At 39.1% G+C, this 18,224-nt stretch overlaps 1 protein-coding gene across 10 annotated transcripts in view; it reads left to right on the forward strand.

The window, feature by feature from the left end:
• phldb1a (pleckstrin homology-like domain, family B, member 1a) overlaps positions 1–12,219 on the forward strand; it is a 42,294-nt gene extending 30,075 nt beyond the window's left edge. For 6 of the 10 annotated variants that reach the window (XM_012867189.3, XM_021318787.2, XM_036143212.1 and 3 more), the window contains 6 exons: positions 758–902; positions 1,240–1,330; positions 2,224–2,370; positions 5,485–5,704; positions 10,062–10,147; positions 11,289–12,219. In XM_012867189.3, coding sequence (XP_012722643.2) covers positions 758–902; positions 1,240–1,330; positions 2,224–2,370; positions 5,485–5,704; positions 10,062–10,147; positions 11,289–11,429 — 830 coding nt within the window. In that variant the 3' untranslated portion in view covers positions 11,430–12,219. The remainder of the gene's footprint in view (positions 1–757; positions 903–1,239; positions 1,331–2,223; positions 2,371–5,484; positions 5,705–10,061; positions 10,148–11,288) is intronic. The other 4 variants (XM_036143213.1, XM_012867197.3, XM_021318789.2 and 1 more) reach the window with 1 other exon arrangement.
• The last annotated feature ends 6,005 nt before the right edge of the window (positions 12,220–18,224 follow it).

Below are 18,224 nucleotides of genomic sequence, written 5' to 3' on the forward strand. Positions count from 1 at the left end.
CTTCAGTTTATGGCTGAACAATTTATTATCTGTACACACTCGCTATTCTTTAATTTGAATTCAAACGGTCTTTATTTATAGAACGCTTTGCAAAGAAGGCAACAGATACGGCATTACGCAGGATAAAAAACTAAAAGGAGAGAAACTTCTGGTTAAAAGAAATGAGGAAACACGATTTAGTTAAAGAAGGTGTAAATAGTATGAAGCCAACGATCTAAATGTTAAAGATCACGAATAAAAAAGAATCAATCCATCCATGTCATTAGGTGAGAGGGAGGACAGGTTGCCAGCACATAATGGGGCAACACACACAACCGTGCACACACACGCACTCCTATCTGAAGGCAGAGAGACCAGCTAACCTACTAGTCCTGATGTTGGACTGTGGGAGGAAGCCGGAGTACCCGAAAAGAACCCAAGCATGCACAGGGAGAACATGCAAACCCCACGCAGAAAGCCTAGGATTTGCATCCAGGCCCGTCTTTCCCCAAAACAACAGCGTAAACAACTGCAGCCCTAAAAATAAATGCATAAAAATACACAATTACCATTTAATGCATTTTTTTGTGTGAAAATGACATTAATCACAACAAAAGTACATGAAACAAAACGATCCAAAATCCATATCCTGTAAAACTAAAACAACAGCGTACAGATACGGTTCACGGCACGCTTGTCAAAAATGTCTTCTCGGGCAGCAGAGGGCGCTGTAGTCCCGCGAAAAGCTGACCCTGTCCCCCCCATCTGTCCCAAACAGACCCGTCTCCCACGGTGCATCACTCCATCCTGCACCACCAGTCGCCATCGAGCGGCAACCAGGCGTACGACACCCTGAGCCTGGAGAGCTCCGACAGCTTGGAGACCAGCGTCTCCACTGGCAACTCCGCCTGTACTCCAGAAAGGTGAGAGACTGCCCCTGTTTCCATGGGAACATGCAAGTCTGCCCCCTCTGTTTGAAGAAAAGGTCACTAGGCTTTTGTTCCTGTCACAGCAGGCTTTGTTACACGCCTTGCTTACGTGACGGCGCCGGCTGTTGCCATGCCAAACCCATTCAAGTTTTTGAAGTCAAGTTTTCTCTGGTGTTAATAAAGAGCCCGTGTCTTTTCTCGCTCCCCTGCTGTTCTGATTCCAGGCGTGTTTGTTTACCTCTAACCACCAACCCCCCCCCTCCTCCTCTTCTCATCCAAAGCCTTGTCATATCCGTGTAATCAATGCACACTTCTCCTGTGTGACTTGTAGCGCCTGTGGGTTGGAGGCCCAGAGGATAGAGGAGATGGAGAAGATGCTGAAGGAGGCGCAGCAGGAGAAAGCCAGACTGATTGAGAACAGAGTGAGTTCCTTACGCTGCAGCCGGAGGGTTTTCACATGAAAAAGAAAAAGGCTCGGTCCTGACACAATGCACGTCAAGCGTCCCATCACTTCATCGCCTTGTGAGACAAACATGCAAGGAAAACTATTTGTCATCAATAATTAGAAAAAAAAAGCTTTTCTGAAGCAGTGTTCAGTGTTTTTTTTTCTTTTCTTTTTCACCAAATTAGACAGTAGGCAATGATGTTGGTATTGATATTAGCGCAAAGGAGAAAGTTTGCAAGTTTTCTGCTCAAATTTATACTGATTTTAAAAATGAATTTTCACAAAATATTTCAATTTAACAAAACGGCAAATGCTTCTCAATAAAGAGCCATCTATGGTGTATAGTTTACCTTTCAATAATTCACTAAGAACAAAACTAAAATAATAACTAACAACTATTTAATAAAAACAAAAATAAAATAAAGCATTTCACGTCAAGAGAAGGCTACCCAAAATGTGCTTTGGAGCCATTTAAAGAAAATCTCCAGTTTCACTTCTTCAGTACACACAAAAAATCTACCCGAGATGTTAAAGTGAGCAGAAGATTTTCTGAAACAAAGTTGTGGAATATTTAGTTTTTTTTAACAACTTGTTTAATGCTGAAATAAAGCAGACCGGTGTGTAAGTGTCTGAAAGCTGCAAAGGATCATTTTGCATCAGCAAAGCTTCCCCTTTTCCACACACACAGACTAAAGGGATAGATTTTACAAAACCCTGGATTGGGACTTGAATTCTCAGGTGCATCCTCTGACAGTCGTCTGCTTTGTATTGCAATATTTGCCTGCCATTAACATATATCCCCGTCTCGCTCTTGTCGCTTCTCCCCCTCGGTCTTGCTCTCCGCGCTCTCTTCTGTCCCGGCGCTCCCAGGAGAGGGAGGTGCAGGCTCGGCGGCAGATGCTGGAGGAGGAGCGGCGGAGGCGAGAGGAGGCCGAGAAGAGGCTTCAGGATGAGTCGGCCCACAGGCGGAGGCTGGTGGAGGAGGAGGTGAAGATGAGAGAGAAGCACTTCTCCCAGGTCAGTGGAGCGGCGGGAGGAGGAGAGGAGCGAGGAGACGGAGGGGTGGGAGAGGCTTGAGGGGGGGAAGGATGAGAGGCGAGGCAATAAAGGGAGGCTGGGTGTGTGGAGGGAGATCAAAGATTGTCAAAGAAAGGGAAAGGACGGAAAGGGGAGGGGGGAGCGAGTGAGAGGAGAGACAAAAAGAAAAGGGGAGGGGTAGGGTTGGGAAAATAATTTATACATATCACTAATAATAGGCTTTAATCGTGATGTTTACCAGCAGCTGGACAAATGTGGCGAGAATCTTAATCAAACATTAAGCTGCTTCCATCGTATTTCTACTTCACCCTTTAAAAATTGTGCAAAAGCTTTTAATCCAATACATTTTATTTTTCTATCACAGCAGCATCCTTTTGGTGCTGAATAAACACATTACTTTGAGTGAATTTATTGCATTGGCAAAAATAAGTGAAAATGTTATTAGAATTAACAAAATTGCTGTTGTCACACTCAGTGCCCCCCCCCCCCCCCCCCAACTATTACTATCAATAAATACTTTGCACAAAACTTTTTTTCTTGTAATCCGTGACTCCCGTTTTCGTTGCCGTATAAATGTGACGCCATGCACAGGCCCATTTCTCTTATCCACTCTTTAAAACTGGAAAGACAAAAGAACACACAAGTTCAAGAAAGGAGGGTTGTTCTTCACGGTGTAGGTACCAGATTGGCTCGGGTGCTACCCGATGACGTCTACATATGGCAACTCAACTCAAACAAACTAGATTAAGCGCACTCGGTCTCCATTTGTTACAAATCAATTTTATTTTGTTAATTTACGGTTATTTTCCTGTAAATTAGTCGAGGCATGAAAACTTTTAACATCATTTTGGAATACTTGTGTGGTAGTCTGACAATTTAATCGGTAATTTTGCAGGATCAAAGAAGTTACAACCTTAGAGAAATTTAATTCCTCCAATTTTTTTTTAAGTTGTGAAGAGAAACTAAACCATAAACTCATTTCATTTTTAATAAAAGTCAGCAGCTACATTTAATTTTATCACGGCATTCATCACTGTAAAATCAATAACGTTCATTCCTCCTTTTTGTACTGATGTTGTTCTTTCTGATCACATGTTTTTTTATTATTCCAGATGAAATTGTGATGAATTTGATTATTTTTTTATTGTGGTATTTGGTACATTTAAGATATATGCTGGATAAATTAGTCTGGCTAGCCCTTCCATTTTTGTTAACAATATTCTTCCAAACATTGAGCCAATTGTCAAATATTTGTTTTTTTTTTTATTTATTTGTAAAATGGCTTGAATATTTGTTCAAGCTTTTGAGAAAAAAGAAACCGCTAAATTAACTTAATAAAATTGATTCGTTACAAATGCAGACCGCGGGCTCTATGTAGTTTGTTTGAGTGGCGTTGCCATAAGGTGACGTCATCGGGAGGCGCAGGGACCATGGCGATTTTCTTCGTAAAATTGTCCGTTTACAAGCCGCAATCCCGCTCTCGAATAAAACCTACACCCCGCTATAATTACTTTAGTAAGTTGTCCAGACCAATTACAATATTTTGCGCAATTGAGCAAACGTTAAACCAACAATGAATAGTGACGTCATCAGAAGACGCAGGACCCGAGTCAATCTGGTACCTACAACGGCACTGGAAATTGCTCCCAGGAAACAGCGATGCATTCACTTTAATTACTTAATTCATTAATAGCTGAGAATGATGTGAAATCAGAAAAAAGTGCGATTTGCTATTTGTCTCGCTGCTAATTATTGTTAACAATGGTCAATAATGACATGTTTCTCTCTATTTTGTATATTCAAACACAAAAGGGACATCCTCACCAGCAGATATTTTACAGCCAATGGCGCTAGTTTGAACAGATACAAACCATAAAAAGTGAAAATACGTAGTGGGAGCTCAGCCAGCGCAGCTGAAATTCCTAGTTGAGGTGGCCTTCTTGTTTTTTTGTTTCCTGTCTAGAAACTTTCTTTTCTGAGTACAAAGAGTAAACCCCTTATAGGTTCTTGTCTATACCTACTCCTACCCACAGATGACGCAATAATTAACAAAAGCTTAAAACAGCTGGAACTGTCGTGAACAAAGCTGGCTTGGGCAGATGTTTGTCTCGCCACCACGCGATGTATGGATATATTTAAAATACACGGCACTTACCAAAAGGGTTTGGTTTAAAACACAGACTGTGTGGACAAAGCCCCCTTTGTGCTCAGTTAAGCATGGTGGAGGATCTGTGAAGCTGTGGGCCTGTTTCTCATGCTCTTATAGAAATACCATTCTATTCACAATAGTATTAGCACAGTTACTGGTTGAAAACATTTCATGTAAAAAAAGCATTTTTGAATGTATCATTGTTTTCCTCACTCCACACTGAATATAAAAACCTCTCAAATTCATAGTTGGATTATTTTCTTAAAGTCAACCCTCAGGAACAATAGCACCAAACGACAACAACCAGGAATACAACATTTAATCGTTTGCTCTGCAGACTTATAGATATTAAATAAATGTTAATTTACAGGCAACAATATTTTAAATGTTCAAATAATCTTCCCGTTATGGCATCTCAATAGTCCAATAGCACCTTCTGGAATACGACTTTAGTTGTAAAATCCACAATGAAAGTCCACACTGATTACGCTGTTGGTCCCGATTGCCCCACCCCCCCAACAGCTACATCAGCTTCACAGACAGGACAAACACAGTGATTTGCTGTTTTAATTACGAGATGGTGGCTGTTTCCTGCAGCAACTTAGAGATTCACAACAGCAGCACACAAGCAGAGAGAGAGAGAGAGAGAGAGAGAGATAAGATGTAAGACTGATCCAGAGTCCGACTTTATCTGACCAAACAACAAGAACGTCTATGGATGGAACTTTAAATACCATTAAAACATTTTTAAAACTTGTGTCTGTTAATTGAATTTCATTTAAATAAATAATAACTTAACCAATTTAACAAACGTCCTGCTTAGAGGCAAAACTGATTCACGCAGTAAGCTTGTTTTCTGATTTGATTTGTTTTCAGTGAAAACAAAAACTGTCATATTTTATTTCTTTTTCTCAATTTGGTAATTTTTTTTTTCGCTCTTGCAGGCGCGTCCCATGACACGCTACCTGCCCAACCGTAAGGAGGAGTTCGACCTGCGGGCCCACGTGGAGTCGTGCGGCCACTGCATAGACACCTGCCCCTTCGTCATCCTCTCCGAGAAAATGTGCAAAGGCCACCTGGTGAAGATGGGAGGCAAAATCAAGTCCTGGAAGAAACGCTGGTTCGTTTTTGACCGTCTCAAGAGAAACTTCTGCTATTACATCGGTAAGGACGACTTGAGCCGACTCAATCCGTGTATTTGTCGATTTTCAAGCATAAGAATATATAGTTGTGCTCTCTCTTCCATAAGTATATGCACCCCTCAAGCTTTTTAACATTTGGTCTCATAATAATCCCAAAATTCAGCATATTTTATTTGGAAGAAAGAAAGAGTGGAAGACAATGTGCTTTTCTTTTTGCATTATGAAACTCCTTTAAGTTTTGCAGCTCAAGCTGTGTACCTCCTGAGTTGGTGAAATGAAATGACACACAATCACAATTTTAGAAGTAGAGTTTCTGTGCGATTAGAGGGCAAAGAAATAAAATCAGAGTGCCATTCCTGACAAAATACTGTGCCATGACAACCGTCAGGCGTAATTTCAAAGTACAGGTGCGTACAACCACAGCCAGAGAAAGGTCAGGGGTCAAATGTACCTGTTCTCCTTAATTTATAAAGATAAATTACATTAACATTGGTGTCCATGGGCTGTAGCTGTTGTGTTTAGATGAGTTTTCAGTGAGGAGGGGAGGTGAAGATGAAACCTGGACACGGTTTTAGGGACCGTCTACGAATTGCTCCAGACAAGATTTCTGTGTTAACGTCAATCTAGAAGTTAAATTAGAAACATGCACAGTTGAGCGCAATATCATGTATGCATATTCCGGTTTAAAGGAACCTTTTAATATGAGCAACTGGAAGTAATATTAGCATTTTGGAGGGACCCTGCCATGAGTCCGGACTAGGGAATCTCAAGGGAGCTAAAGATTAGGGTGATGGCAGAGAGGCCTCCGACCTTAAAGACTCAGAGCTCATCAAGATAGAATAACTGTGGGAAAATGCTAAATTAGAGCAATTTAAAGAAAGCTTTGATTGCTGTTATATTTATACGGATTTTTATGGCTTAGTGAGAAGGGTATAAATCATGTTTGAAGTGGCATTTTTGAAAAATTAAAACAGCAATATTGTTTTCTCAAAACTGATACTCCTTTCACGTTTTTTTTTTTTTTCATTTTTAGAGATAAATCTATTTTTTTCTGAAACAAAGTTCCTTGTTTTTATTCAAACAGTACAAAATCAAAATTTCTGAGTAGTATGAATAGTTTTGGGCTTAACTGAAAAAATGTTTTTGTCTTCAGCCCACCTGATGCAACCAATGAAGTATTTGACTGGTTGCAGCAGATGTGCCTGAAACCACACCTGAATTGCAAATGTGTGCTCTCCTGCGGGAGAATGCGGGATTTTCAGTGTTGAATCTGGACTCACAAAGTCCTGTGTCCGTGTTGTTGCTGGCGGCGAGCTCAGTGTATACCCAGCAGTCCTGATGAGAGCTTTAAGCTCTGGTGAAACGCCTCACTGACAACAGATGCCAGACTTAAAGCTGCTCCTCTCCATATACTTTATTAAAACGGCATTCTATGGGTTTTATGCTTTGTAAGCGCTGGGTTTTCAATTCTTGAAACTCCTGTTTTTTAATACATTACCGTTGTTAGATTTTTCTTTAGTATAGAGAAATGTAAAAAGAAATGTAAAATTACACATCTGCATATTAGGTATCACTTTTCTAGAGCGATGTCAGTAAAAGTGCTTGTGCTTCAAAGGCCTAAACGTTTGCGCTCCCATTGAATCCGATATTTAGCTTTCTGCATCAACAGGCCTTTACATAGTAAATGACTAACTAATAGACTTTATCAAGTCTTAAATTTATTCATGCTGGACTCCACTTTAATTGTCCCGTTTAAGTTCCTGCCGGCTCATATGCATCGATTTAACAAGTGAACTTTCTTTGCTTTGGGCCTACCCCTGTCCTACTCGGTTCCCCATAAAACACCTCGGACGATTTTGCACTTGGCTCTTATATGAGACATTTCTTAAATCACTCTCTGGCCAATTATTGGCTCGCTGAAAGACAATTAAGACCATCTAAAAGTGTTTTTTTTCTTCTCTCCACAGGCCTTTTTTTCCCCCCGTTTAAAACAAAGTCAGGGTGTTTCAGTTTGTTCTTCGCGTCCATCAGAATCGGACACAAAAGCAGTTTTCTGAATAATTCACAAACATGTTTTGAAGCGTTATTTTACAATCAATTTCCAAATTGAATCCAAGCACATTTCCATTCCTGACACCGCCGCTCCCTTTGCTCCTCTCTCCGTTCACTCGGTTAGCCTTTTCAGCCGCTCACTCCTGACGAAGATGATGGTGATGACGGTGATGAAACAAGATGCAATAGTTTCTCTGGATGTGTTTTTCTCGGGGTGGAGGCTAGCTCCTGGCTTGTTCGTGACTAATAAAACGAAACTCACATTTCAAAAACATTTATCTCATTACTAAGCAGATTTGCCTTATGAAGAAGGGTAAGTAAAAAAAAAGAAAAGAGGAAGAAGCGTGGAGCGCTTCTTAAAAGCCTGCCGTTAATTGTTAGAGGATGTTTGCATCTCCATTCTTTAAGGAGAGTCAAAGAAACAACTTCTGATCATTTGGACGAGACGAATCAGAAAATCCCCGGGCAGAATTTATCTGAAGAATCGTCTGAAATCCCTCTTTAGGTTTTAAAAGCCCAGAAACCACAGAAGCCCATCAGCTCAGTGGCCGCATCCAATGAGCTTCAACGTCAGGTTTCACTGGAACACAACTCCCAAAAAAAAAAACTCCTCAGCGCGAAGTTACTGTGCGCGAAACCTGAGGGACAAAGAACAGAGACCGGACATCTGACGGCCAACATCTGACCTGCTCTAAGCTCATTCTTCAACAAAAACATCAAATATCACACCAAAAAGTCGAGCTTCTTTTTAGCCTTTTTGGAGAATTTTCAACCTTGCCAGCAGCAAAAAAAAAAGCCACTGAAAAGAGAAATGCAGACAAAAATGCAGACAATCCAGAAAGTACAACTGAAGAAAACAAGTCAGATTAATAGGATGGTAAAGACTCGAGGCACAGCTGGAAATAGACTCACTCTTCTAATTAACTTTTGCTCTGGTGCTCCTCTGCTCATACCTATTCATGGATCGTATGCTGCTGGGGAAAAGACTTTTATCCCTTTTTTTTCCTACGTTCTTTGTGTCCATTCTCACCATCTTGCTTTAAGTTGCCGCTCCTCTTTTTACTTATTTATAGTTAAAATTGCTTAAATTACAGATTTAGATTTAGATTTATTTGCATTCGCACAAGACAGGGATATCACAAAAGATAAAACCACGTAGAGTGATTATGAAGTTTGAGAAAAGAAATCTGGTTGTTTATATTTAGTTAATAAATGCCTGATAAAAATTAATTACACTTAATAATCAGTAGAAAAGTTGTTTGATAATAATAACTGCAGAGCAGGCTTTTGCATGTCTCAACTGGTACTTTGATTATTTATTTTTTTGGGGATGAGCTCCAAGTTTTTGTGGTTGGAAGGCCTCCTTCCCATGACCCTAATCTTTAGTTCCCTTCACAGATTGTCTACCAGATTTACTTCAGGACTCTGGCTGGACCGTTCAAAAATGTTCACTGCAAAAATGGGGTGTCAAAAATCAAGAATAAGAAGCTAAATCTGAGGGAAAAGGCACTCGAAATAACTCAAATGATCTTTCAATGCAGCAAGATAATTTCACTTGACAAGATTTCTTGATTAAAGATTATAATGTAAAGTTGAACACTTAAAGTAATAAAAAAAACTCTTAAAACTAGATAAATGATCTAATATTTCTATAGCTAAGGTGTTTTTTTTTTTTTTTTTTTTATCTTGGTCAGAACCAAAGCCATTTGCAGTCTTAACATTACATCCAGTGTGAAGAAACTATAATATTTGTTTGGATAATTTTACTGTAAGAAGATTAAGGGGAAAACAACAAAGTTATCAGTAAAGTAGTGAAGTTGAACTGGGCAAAGCAGTTTCTATCCTGTTTACGTCTAATAATATCTTACAGAATTCCTTCAGGTAAAAGAAAAATCTACTTGTTATAAAAAGAAAACAGGTTAACACAAGAACACAAGACTTGTTATCTTTTTCTTATATTAGTTCCTCTTATTCATTATACTTTTAATTGACTTTTAGATCATTTACAGCTTGTTAGTATTTTTTTTCTTCATCACTTTACATTTCGGTGTCTGTTTTAAGGATACATATATGATATATGTGGATTTAGGCTGCGGAAAACCTAAACCACATGTTTTTTAAATTTAAGACTGAGGTGTTTGTGAAGGTCTACTGTTCTCAGCAGGTAAACTAAAACACTTTCCTGTCCTCCTGCACCGTAACACAGTTTCCTCTCATCGCCTGCTGATTCTCCTGTTTGGAGTTTGGTCTGGCAGAGGTCTTGCATCAGTGCAACACGATGTAATGTAATGTAACTTAATATATTTATTTTCTTTTTCTCCTCTCAGACAAGCACGAGACCAAGCTGAAAGGGCTCATTTACTTTCAGGCGATTGAAGAGGTTTACTATGATCACCTGCGCAGCGCCGCCAAGGTAAACGCTCCTTTCTCATAAATACTCTTCTAAGTTCAAACTGGTTTTTTTTGTTTTTGTTTTTTTTGCATGAATTTTATTTCTTTACCAATTCAACAATATGTGTGAAGCATGAAAGTGAAGCAGGATTACTTCTTCAGGATTTCTAAAAACGTCTGTATTTTTTTAAAGTTGAGCAATAAAACAAAGTCCGACAAACAAACAAAAAAAAATTTTTTTGATAATCTTTTAAATTTCAGAGAACGTGTCCACACTAATATGTGAAAAAAAAGGTATTTCTGCGTGGATTTTAACAAATTCTTTTTGAATCAAAAAGATCCATTAATGTGATTATGCAGACAAAGATGTGCTAAAAGCCTTAGAATGGATTAATCTTTTCATAGAGCAGCATAATATCACAAAACACATTTAAAAAAAAATCCAAATTAATTTTATTAGATTTATTCAATGAGGTAAAAAAAAAGATTTTGGGTCATGCAGTCCTTGTAACAACCATTTAGACACTATCTACATGTGGATATGTGGACTTTGCTCAACTTTACTGAGACTTTAACTGGAACCGCGTCGTCTGTTCAGACGAGATCTGGGTTGAGCTTTTCAGCCACAAACGCTCAAACATATGTGGAAAAGCTCATCATGCTCAGTGAAAAATATTGTGGAAGGTCTGGGCCTGCTTATTTTCCAAATGCTCTGCAAACCTGACTAGACTGCATGACCTTAGAAACTCTTTAAAATAACTGATTTTTTTTTTCAGTATTAACTGAAAATGCGTCCAATTAGGCCTTTTAGTTGACCCGAGAGGGAACCTGTGACTTTAAGAGATGGATCAAGGACTCTGTAAGACTGGTTAAAGATTCATCTTAATCATTATAGGAAAATATTAATTGCAGTCCTATAATTGTAATCATTTTGTTATCAAAAATTGCTGTTAAATGTGTTATTTTTTTCCTCCACTGAATAGGTCAGGGTGAGAGGAGCTGCTTTTTACTTTTTTTTTTGCAAATATTTTACAGCAGTATCAACACATTTGTCCATGTCTTTAATTCCTCAGAAAACAAATGTTCTAGATTAACAAAAAAATAAATGATATGTGCAGTTTTCATGTTTTAGTCAAACAAAATCTTCTCTTCCTGTGATCCAGAGTCCCAATCCAGCTCTGACCTTCTGTGTGAAAACTCACGACCGGCTTTACTACATGGTGGCCCCGTCCCCGGAGGCGATGAGGATCTGGATGGACGTCATCGTTACAGGTGCGGAGGGCTACACGCAGTTCATGAGCTGAGAGATGGACGCGACGACGATAATGATGATGAGGAACAAAAAAAATAAGAAAAAAAAGGAAATAACTGGACACCTGCGTGCTGAGCGGATCTGCTTCCTGCTGGAGCTGAAATGAAATGGGCTGGAGGTGTGGAGCGGAGGGACAAGTGAAGAACCAGAATGACTTCATTCAAAAGTCTGACACCTTAAAACCCATTGAAGGCTCGGTCCCGATCGAGGTGCATTTTAATGAAACCGAGCTGGAGTTTAACGCCCAGCTGTGAGTTTAAGACAAGAAAAGTCCTTTTTTCAATATGCTTTAAAAGATTTCAGGCGGAACAATTTGCAGATTTCTTAATTTTTTTTTCTTTTTAACTTCAAACTGTTTACACCTGTAAAGCTAATATAAACATGCAGTGTTATCCCTCTAACCTCTTTGATATATTTCTACTTTTTCTCCAGATGCAGACAAATATTCAACATTTCAAAACGCTAAACTTACTAGGAACCTTTCAGCAGCATTTCTGCAGAATAACGTACGTTGCATTGTAAATGTAACTTTGTTTGGTGCCAAATATAAATATACAGTGAATGATTTTTACATGAACTTTGTTAATAACTGTATTTATATATATATATATATATGTTCCAAAACCTATTCATTCAGGTAAATAACAGAGTGATGCCTTTGTACTTTATATAAGAATATCAAATACTTCTCTTAACATTTCAATAAGTCGCAGGAGTTACAGTGCTATTATTAAGATATTCTAAAATCCACATTAAATATGAATAAAAATATATATAAAGAATATGTTTTTGTTTTGTGTGATTATTGATGGCATGTCATTTATTATTATTATTTTTTTATTTAGCGTCCAGTCCTGGCTGCTTAGGCACGGCGGGACTGGTCACTTTACAGTGTCAAGGCAGAAAATGTATCACTCCCCGTTAACTTTGCTAAATGAATGGCATGTCGTTCAGGCTGGAAAATGGGCCCTGCAATTAAAGTTTTAAACAGACAAAGATGCCAAATTAAGACAAAAAAAAAAAAATCTAATTATGGTGTTTTTACTCATACATGATATCACTTTAAAAAATTTTATTGATTTATTTCATAAGGTTGTCTACTGTTGCCTGATGTTCTTGATGCTGATTATTTATTATTATAAAATTGAAAGCAATGTTGGACTTGACATTTATTAACTTTGATTATTTTTATGTTGGTTCACATGAACTTTTATTCCTCAGCCATTAATTGAAAACCTCTATTATTGCCATCATTTCTAATAACGATAACAATAACAATAGTAATAATTCAACAAGACACAAAGTGGCTACTGGCCCCCACGGTCATACCAGTAGCAAATATGACATGTTGGTTAAACCGAGAAAAGAAACAACCCTTTTTCTTCCACTCTTAATTAGCTGCTACGCAAACAAGTCATTAATTACAAGCTTTCTGTAAATATTCTCACATACCCTAATGAGCTGCTAACTTACGCGGAGGTGTTCTCGTTTTAAATCCTCGCTCCTTATCTATTTACATAACCACGTTCAGGTGGTTTGTTGTGCTAATTGGCTAATTAACGTGGATTTGTCTACAGTAGTTGGAGCTGATCTAATCAAATCAGATCAACATGTTCGTACTTATTCGGGGCAGGCGGCCTAATTAATTACATGACTTGTCTGCGCTAGGTGAGCCACATGAAAAATAATGAAAAGAGAAAATGAAATTACATGCAACATGCATGATTCAACATGGAGAAATCTGAGCGCCGCACATGCAGCACAACATACTTTCTTATCTCCTCGTAAAGTGTTTCCCCTCTCCTGCATCTACTTCAAATCACATCCCCCCGATGGAAAGAGGCAAACGAGGAGCTTTGACAATAATAACATCTGACTGGACGGTATGATTGATTCACTTGAGCTAATTGGAGGAATATTTAGCAGATATATAGGTAATCGTGCTAACACACCTTGCTCCTGACAGGTAGCAATTAGATTCAGCGCTTGAAATGTTAATCCCCTGCTCCCTTAGTTGAAGTGAAAACATGTTGTGTAATATTTATGAAAATGAACCTCCATCCTTTTTGAGATCCATGCAGGTAATTAGAGTCTGTGACCTCAGGTAGATTTGCATTTCTCTGACCTTGGGAGAGATTTCCCCACGTCGGTGTATCTCTGAGCCTCCAGTGCGCTCGCTCGCATAGTAAACAGATCTTTAAGAGCGCAACGCGAGCTCATTTCCACGACGACGTGCAGAAGTGACAGCTAGCCTTATTGTTGGTGAAATAATAATGAGCCCAGGGTGATCTCCTCTCAGTTTCATATGAGCAAGACTGGCATGTGACCCGCAAGCCTTCGAGTTCGCCCTGAGACAGGCGGCAGTTCAGCACAGCTCTCATTTGAGTTTGTCAGCGTTAATGGGAGATATTAGGTTTGTCTAACGACCCTTAAAACGTTCCTGATGAAACGGAGACGTCCCGGCGGCTCAGACACAAAGTTTACGGCAATCCGACGTCAAAGTCTCCGCTTCCCTGGCCTTCACAGCGTGCGCTTCTGATTCATGCGTTCTCAAATCCGCATGCGAGTTCAGATTAATTGAGGAGATTAAAGGGGGAAACGTTTCTCCTGCCCGCCCCTAAAAAAAACGCCTTCTCTTCACTCAAACATGCATGCAGACATTGCAGATCAAAGCACGTTTGATTAAGCGCATCTGACGCTTCCTCCATTAAACAAATCACTCTTTGTATTGAATGGAAACTGACAGCCTCATAATATAATAATAATATAGTATTATCATCTTTATTGTCATTTAAACATGCATTGAAACATACATTACAACGAAATTTGTTCTCTGCTTTTAACCCATCACTTGGGGAGCAGTGGGCTGCCATGTACGGCGCCCGGGGAGCAATCTGGGGTTAAGGGTCTTGCTCAGGGACCCAGAGTGCAGGCACTGGGGATCGAACCGGGTACTTGCATCCTTCCCTGAGTGCAAGCTCACTGCTCTAACCACTAGGCCACAGAGTGCTTGTTCATTTAATCACACTGTTTGCAGTTTTTGACAACAATAAAGGCAGTAAAGTGTAAACAGTACACAGCTGTACCCCCCTGCTGTCATTTTATACAAGTCACTGCCGAAGATTACAGTTAAATTGGTTAAATTACTCCGCCTTGATAGGCCTCATGGGTATTGAAGTTCTTCACAGGCAGACCAACACAAAGTGGTGCAGAATTTACCAGTTGATGCATTATTTTCAAATTCGGAGTTTGAAAGGCATTGGAAGCTTTCCAGTTCCCCCTTTTCACTGCAATTACAGATGCAAGTCTTCTGAGATCTTGTTCAAGCAGCTTAGATCAGGGATGCCCAACTTTAGTCCTCAGGAGCTACGATCCTGTAATTTTCAGTTGGATCCCTTCTCCAACACTGAATGCGGTCAATACCTCAATACCTGGGCTCTGCAAATGTAAATTGTTTGCTGATTAGGGAATTCATCTATTTGATTCAGCCTGAAAATATCCTGCCACACTGCAAAAAGGGAACTAAAGGTAAGTAAAATTTTCTTGAAATGAGCGTATTTGTCCTTGATTTGATCAGGTAAACAAGATGATCTGTTAATGGAATAACTCATCTCCATCATCCTATTTCAAGTGCAAGATATCTACTTATCTTATTATAGGGGTCAAAATACTCATTCCATTGGCAAATAATCTTATTTACCTGCTCAAATCAAAGTCAAATACACTAATTTCAAGACAATTTTACTCATCTTTAGTTCTGTTTTTGCAGTGCAGACAAAGAAAACAACACAAAAACTTTGTAAAGATGTTTTAAAAAGCTAAAAAAAAAAAAAAAAAAACACCCTGAATGCCATGCAAAAGTGTACCAAAACATCCCAAAGGACATTGATGTTCGTCATTTAAATGACTTTTTGTTTGTCGCAGAAAGCATGCTGCCTGAATGTGCATCAGCTGTAAAGCTCAAAGGTGATAGACACCGAGCCTCTGGGGTTTTAAGGGTCTGCAGCACAGAGTCACACACTCTGAGTGCTGTAAATAACCCGGGTGGACCTTCTGGGACTCGTGCTACACTGACTTTATTTCTAATCTTTTTAATGCCATTGTCTCATTTCTCATTCTTCTTAACTGCAAATTTTCTGTAACAAAAAAAATAAATAAAAATCCGCATTTTTTTGCACATCGCATCCTGTGACTACGTGCTACCTGGATGTGAAATAAACCGTCACCTTCTGGACTTTGCTTTTATTGTGCCAGATCAACAAACGTTGTGCTTAGAAGTTTGAGTTGATAAAAGCAAATGATGTCCTGTGGGATCCCACAGAAGGACTTAATAGTTTTTTTTTACATCACACACCTCTAATTTTCCATCAAGTCCTCGAGGATCAGTGCATAAACATAACCGCGCGACTCGCCGCTTCCGTCATGGCTCAGTACCAAAAGAGGTTAGTCTGGTTTTGAAATTCATGAAGGAAATTTAAATTGTCGCCTTGTCGAGAATTGATTACCTGTTTTCATGCCAAAGACACAAACATGTAAGCAATCGTTCGACTGAACACAAGCTGAAACATCGGCAAATCCCCTCTGAGGGGGGCTTCCATTCACAAGTGGTAACGGAACTACATGTTTTCTTCATGTGTTCAAAGAGGGGCAAAAGTTGAGGACAATAAATTCTGAGAGAGATGATGATGAAATGATGCTGTAACCCTCACTAACACGCCATACGTGCACTTGGCATGCAGGCGTAGACTTTTCAAACTTCTCAGCTCGTGCACAATATTCAATTAGCCTGGGCATCAGTTACGGAAGAGCTATGTTTAAATATCTTAACCACATATGAGCACCGGTTTGATCTATTTTTATTCACGCTGCCTTAACTGGTTTGTTGACTTTAGTTTTAAACTTCCTGCGACTTGAAAAATCTGCTATCTTTTCTGTGAACCCTATACAGAATCTAAGCATGTGTCTTCCTCGATATAACAAAAATAAACTGTTCTTCACAGTGGCGACAACAGAGAGGAGCATCGTGAGCGGCACCTAGGCTATCTCTCATGACGCACAAACAGGAAGCCCTCAGTGGGCCAATTAATACCGACAGAGAGAGCAGTCAGCGATTTCCTGCGAGACCTGCCAACTTCACCAGCTACTACTATCTCAATCTGGTTTCCATTACGACCACATTTATCTGGATTGCATCAGGTTGCCTTCCTACAAATCTCTCCAATTGCTTCTTATAAAGCAGATACAACGCGTTGGGCTGAATAGTTTTTCTGATCAAAGAAGAGTCCTTTTAAATCATCTAGGCGAAACGGCGTGACTACAGAGTTGAAGAAAGTATTTGCCCCCTTAGAGATTTATTCTGCTTGTGTTTTGTTGTGACACTTTAATGTTTCAGATCAACAGGTAGAAAACCTGAATGCGTATATATATATATATATATATATATATATATATATATATATATATATATATAATCAACCAGCATTGACCTTTGTGAAAAAGTAATTGCCCCCTAACCCTAGTAACTGTCTGGCCAATAAATGCCGTAATCTTCTAATGAGTCTTTGAAAGGTTTTTGAACCACTTTCAGAATCAGAATAGGAATTAGCTTTGATCACCAGGATTATGCAAACAAACAAGGAATTTCACATTGGTTCCACTTTGCATTGAATCAAGAAGGCTAAAGTATAATTCCAAAAAACTAATTTAAACTAAAATAGAATAGAAAATATAAAGTCAAAACTAAATAAAAAGAAAAACTAATAAAACCTTGTTCTGAAGACATCAGTTTATATATATATATATACCGGTATATATATATATATATATATATATCTATATATATATATATCTCTATATATATATATATATATATATATATATATATATATATATATATATATATATATATTCATCCATCCATTTTCTTACTCGCTTTATTTTTATATATATATATACACACACACAGTTTGATTAATACAAATGATTGTGTTTGTGTCCCATTGACAGCCCGGGTGGAGAAACTGTCCCTGTGCCAGCTAGTTTTTGTAAAGACTTTGCGTACAAAAAGTGTAAGGCCTGTAGAGACGTTAGCTGTCATTTTCCTGACCCTATCACCCTGGATGAAGGCAAGGTCAGCCCTGAGGATGTTTTCTGCAGACCTAATTGTTGCAGTTTGAACCTCTCCTGTTTTGCAAAGGAGCAAAACCACACAGTGATGGATGTGCACAAAACAGATTGAATAATAGTGGTGTAGACAATGAGCAGCAGTTCAGTGGAAGGTTGTATTTCTTGAGTTGCAGGAAGTGCAGTCTCTGCCAGGCCTTCTTCCAAACAGTGTCTATGTACGAGGACCATCTCAGGTCCTGATGAAAGGTGGTTTCTTGGAACTGGAAATGATCCAAATCAGACACAATGTTGTTGAGGATGGTGGAAGACGCAGTGTGGAAGGTGTTCACCGGATGTCCACCATCGTCTCTACTGTCTTCAGCGGGCCAAGCGGCAGATGGTTCTGACCACATCAGTGGACAAGTCTATCCACCTCCTGTATGTGTTCAGAATCGTCACCGTCCTGGATCAGAACAATGTATCTTTTAAAGCTGTGTAAGAGTGATCTAGTGTGTTTTTGTTATTAACCCTGGTGGGATGCTTAATATGCTGTCTGTATTTCAGAAGTTCATTGGAGAGGTTTGCACTATCAAAATCCCCAAGAATAACAGAAAGACAGCCTGGGCGTTTTTCTACCAGGTCTGTTATCAGTTCGGATGGCATATGGTTAGATGTAAATACC

This window comes from Fundulus heteroclitus, chromosome 11 (genome assembly GCF_011125445.2).
Source record: "Fundulus heteroclitus isolate FHET01 chromosome 11, MU-UCD_Fhet_4.1, whole genome shotgun sequence".
Classification (NCBI taxonomy): domain Eukaryota; kingdom Metazoa; phylum Chordata; class Actinopteri; order Cyprinodontiformes; family Fundulidae; genus Fundulus; species Fundulus heteroclitus.